The 4,268-nt window shown below is 40.8% G+C and overlaps 1 protein-coding gene across 1 annotated transcript; it reads left to right on the top strand.

Moving 5' to 3' along the window:
• Positions 1–316: 316 nt before the first annotated feature.
• Positions 317–1,848, top strand: LOC116080547 (histone-binding protein RBBP7-like). The gene is given in 1 exon segment (XM_031356920.1): positions 317–1,848. A coding segment is annotated over 1 exon segment (1,266 nt). The 5' UTR covers positions 317–331; the 3' UTR covers positions 1,598–1,848.
• Positions 1,849–4,268: the final 2,420 nt, after the last annotated feature.

Below are 4,268 nucleotides of genomic sequence, written 5' to 3' on the forward strand. Positions count from 1 at the left end.
AAGAAACAAGTCAGAGGCTTATTCACTGTATTTACCCAGAGTTAATCAGATCATATAATACCTTCTTGTCTTTTAAAATTCTTTAAAATGGATTTAAAATTAACACACGGAGAGAGGAGAGCGTCTCAGACCTCGCTACCCGCAAGCGGGGAGGAGGCAGAAGAGAAGAGCGCGGCGTCTGGGTACAAGCCAGATGGCCAGACCGAGCTCAGGCTTGCAGAGCTAGGAGTGCATAACGTGCCTGGGAAAGGCAGGAGCACCTGCAACCGGGTTGCTCTTGACTAGCGAGAAAAGTCCGAGGCGGCAAAGGGGGGCGAACGACCGACGCAAGATGGCAAGTAAAGAGATGTTTGAAGATACTGTGGAGGAGCGTGTCATCAACGAAGAATATAAAATCTGGAAGAAGAATACACCGTTTCTGTATGACCTGGTTATGACTCATGCTCTTCAGTGGCCCAGTCTTACCGTTCAGTGGCTTCCTGAAGTGACTAAACCAGAAGGAAAGGATTATGCCCTTCATTGGCTAGTGCTGGGTACTCATACATCTGATGAGCAGAATCATCTGGTGGTTGCTCGAGTTCATATTCCCAATGATGATGCACAGTTTGATGCTTCCCATTGTGACAGTGACAAGGGAGAATTTGGTGGCTTTGGTTCTGTAACAGGAAAGATTGAATGTGAAATTAAAATTAATTATGAAGGAGAAGTAAATCGTGCTCGCTATATGCCACAGAATCCTCACATCATTGCCACAAAAACACCATCTTCTGATGTTTTGGTTTTTGACTATACAAAACACCCTGCAAAACCATATCCAAGTGGAGAATGTAATCCTGATCTTAGATTAAGAGGTCACCAAAAGGAAGGCTATGGTCTTTCCTGAAATTCTAATTTGAGTGGACGTCTCCTGAGGGCATCTGATGACCATACTGTCTGTCTGTGGGATATAAATGCAGGAACAAAGGAAGGCAAAATTGTGGATGCTAAAGCGATCTTTACTGGCCACTTACCTGTTGTAGAGGATGTGGCCTGGCATCTGCTGCATGAGTCCTTGTTTGGATCTGTTGCTGATGATCAGAAACTTATGATATGGGACACCAGATCCAACACCACTTCTAAGCCAAGCCATTTGGTGGATGCACACACTGCTGAGGTCAACTGCCTCTCATTCAATCCCTACAGCGAGTTCATTCTGGCAACTGGTTCTGCAGATAAGACTGTAGCTTTATGGGACCTGCGTAATCTGAAACTGAAACTCCACACCTTCGAATCACATAAGGATGAAAATTTCCAGGTCCACTGGTCTCCACATAATGAAACTATTCTGGCTTCAAGTGGTACTGATCGCCGCCTGAATGTGTGGGATTTAAGTAAAATTGAAGAACAATCAGCAGAAGATGCAGAAGATGGCCCTCCAGAGCTCCTGTTTATTCATGGAGGGCACACTGCCAAGATTTCTGACTTCAGTTGGAATCCCAATGAACCTTGGGTCATTTGCTCTGTGTCTGAAGATAATATCATGCAGATATGGCAGATGGCTGAAAATATTTACAATGATGAAGAGTCAGATGTCACGACCTCGGAACTGGAGGGGTGAGGATCTTAAACCCAAAGTATGCGTTGTTTCTATTGAATGTATTACTACATGAATGCTTGATTTGTCACGCACCAAAAAGGCATTGTATAGTAGGAAATGTAAGTGGGATGGCTTCTGGCATTCTTTACCCTCTGATTCTAGCACTTTCAAGTGAGCTGTTGCGTACTGTATCATATTGTAGCTATTAGGGGAGAAAAAGGAATGTTGCTTAAGAACGGACATCATTGTTTTAAAACACACATTGCTGGGTATTGCCTTTGATTCAACTGTCATTTTCTCAAACTTCTAAGTGCTTGCTCAAGTTCCCAAATATGCAAGGATAACTTTTACACTTTTCTTTCCAACACTTCTTGATTGGCTTTGCAGAAATAAAGTTTTAAAATAAAAAAATAAAGAAATAAATAAAATTGACACACACACACACATATGTATGAACATAAACTGATGGTCTTGGCTATATAAAGTTGAAGATATTGCATATCCTCCCTGTGCTGTGCCTCATTTTCATATATATAAAATGAAAAAAACACAGTAATTCTACTTTCTATACATATCAGAGGAACAAGCCAATAACGTCAGTATTACTTTAGTATTTGTGTGAAGATATTTTGAGATATCTTGATTCTCAGTCATGGACTTAATAAAATGTTCAGGAGATGGGCTGATAGACCCTGCCTATAGAGCTTAGTAAATATCTCAAATCCTGAATACTCAGTGGTTGTCTTTGTTTAATTTTATTTCAAGGTATGATTCATGTCACAACATACTGCCAAGCTTCCTTTGATCTATTCCCTAACTTAATTGTTGTGTGTTTTGTTTGTATATCATAAAATATCCATGAGAAAATCTTTACTTGTGTGAATATTTTATCAAACCCAGTAATCTTTAACTGATATTTTCCTTTTCTCTTCTTCTGGACTTAGAACAGTGTTAGAAGTAAATCTCAGTTGAATACATGGCACACATGTACAAGTATCCAATAATACCAAGAAAAGCAGTAACAGTGCCTGGTAGGTGATCTAACAAGCATCTAATAAAACGTTAGGAACAGTGAGTGCTCTGATCAATTTTCTCAGTAAGGGTGACTTTTAGCTGTTTCTTTGAATAGCATAAATGTTTTTAAGTTTAAAGAAACACATAAATTCTGAGACCAAGCAATTACTTGAATGGAAAAAAAGAATTAGCCTAGCATTTTTAAGGCAGCAGAAAGTATTTTGCAAGAAAATTCTGTGCAAGGAAGATGTAGATTCACACACTAAAGAAACTAGGTACTGAGCTTCAAATTTAGAGAATGAAGAAATTTTGGTGGTTTTTCAGTGAAAAGCACAATACTGAATTTTATTTTTTATGAAGAAAGAAAAAATGGAGTGAAGGTCAGCTTCATCAGAAGATCTGCATTAGAAGAATACTTTACACCCACCTAGGTTCCCAGGGGTATTGTGTAAACAATTGCAGAAGAGGGATTTTAGAGGTATTACTGTCTGACATATCAGAGATTGAATATAGTCATGGAAGCTACTACTGGTTTTTGCAAATTGTGAAAGAAAACAAACAGTTATCCAGACATTGTGAGTCCTTCTGGGTTGTTTTAAAAAAATTTTGTTGTTTGTTTGTTTTTGTTTTTAAGCTATAGCTACAATGTCACAGATATTGGATTTGTGAATGCATTTCTAATTTGCAAATACTTTAGAAGCCTGTAATTTTCTGTACAAAATTACAGTGAGACAGAGCTCAGTAATTCAAGTGCTCCTTTTGGAACCAAAATTTGGGTTTCTTCAAATGAGATGCACCAGGCATCAGTACACTAACAGGCATATTTGTGGACAGCAGGCCACACTTGCTAGCTCCTGTGGAGACTCTTGCAAACACAGTACTTCAGTAGATTTCCCACTCAATCAGTCCACTGCTCAGATCCATCATTTTTAGGATATGCAAATAAGTTTGCAAATCTCCTAAGGGTGTTCCCCATAGAATCTAAAGAATGAGGCAAGAACATAGCAGTGTTTTTGCTGGGGCCAAATTGACTATGGAAAGAATTCTAAAACCTACTCTTTCATCTCCTTATTCGGAGCAGACCTTGGGCACAAGCTCTGCAGCCAGTTCCCCAACACCCAGAGGAAGCTCCACTCCTAGGCGCTCTGACACTCTCAGGATCAGAGGCAAGGAGGACACAACATCTGTCCCAACACTGGGAGTAACTGGGACCAGCGAGACCAGGCACATAAGAACTCCACCAGCAGAGTGACTTGGGTTCCTCCCAGTCTCTCTGGGCTGGTGTCCTGAGAAGACCTTGGGCCCAGGCTCCACAGCCAGTCCCACAACACCCAGAGGAAGCTGCTGCACTCCCAGGGGCTCTAAGAAGCCCAGGGTCACAGAGTCCCAGAATCACAGGATCACAGAGATAGCTTGACTCTGAGGAGTTCTGACACAACCAGGATCACAGGAAGGACAGGCTCCAGTCAGATTTAGCAAGGGCAGGTAGCACTAGAGATAACCAGATGGCTGGGGGCAAGCATAAAAAAAATAAACAACACAAACCAAGGTTACTTGGCATCATCAGAACCCAATTCTCCCACCATAGAAAGTCCGGGACACACCATCACAGCAAGATTCAGATATAAAATCACTTATCATGATGATGATACAGGACTTTAAGAAAGACATAAATAGC

Source organism: Mastomys coucha, unplaced genomic scaffold (genome assembly GCF_008632895.1).
Source record: "Mastomys coucha isolate ucsf_1 unplaced genomic scaffold, UCSF_Mcou_1 pScaffold6, whole genome shotgun sequence".
Taxonomy (NCBI): Eukaryota; Metazoa; Chordata; class Mammalia; order Rodentia; family Muridae; genus Mastomys; species Mastomys coucha.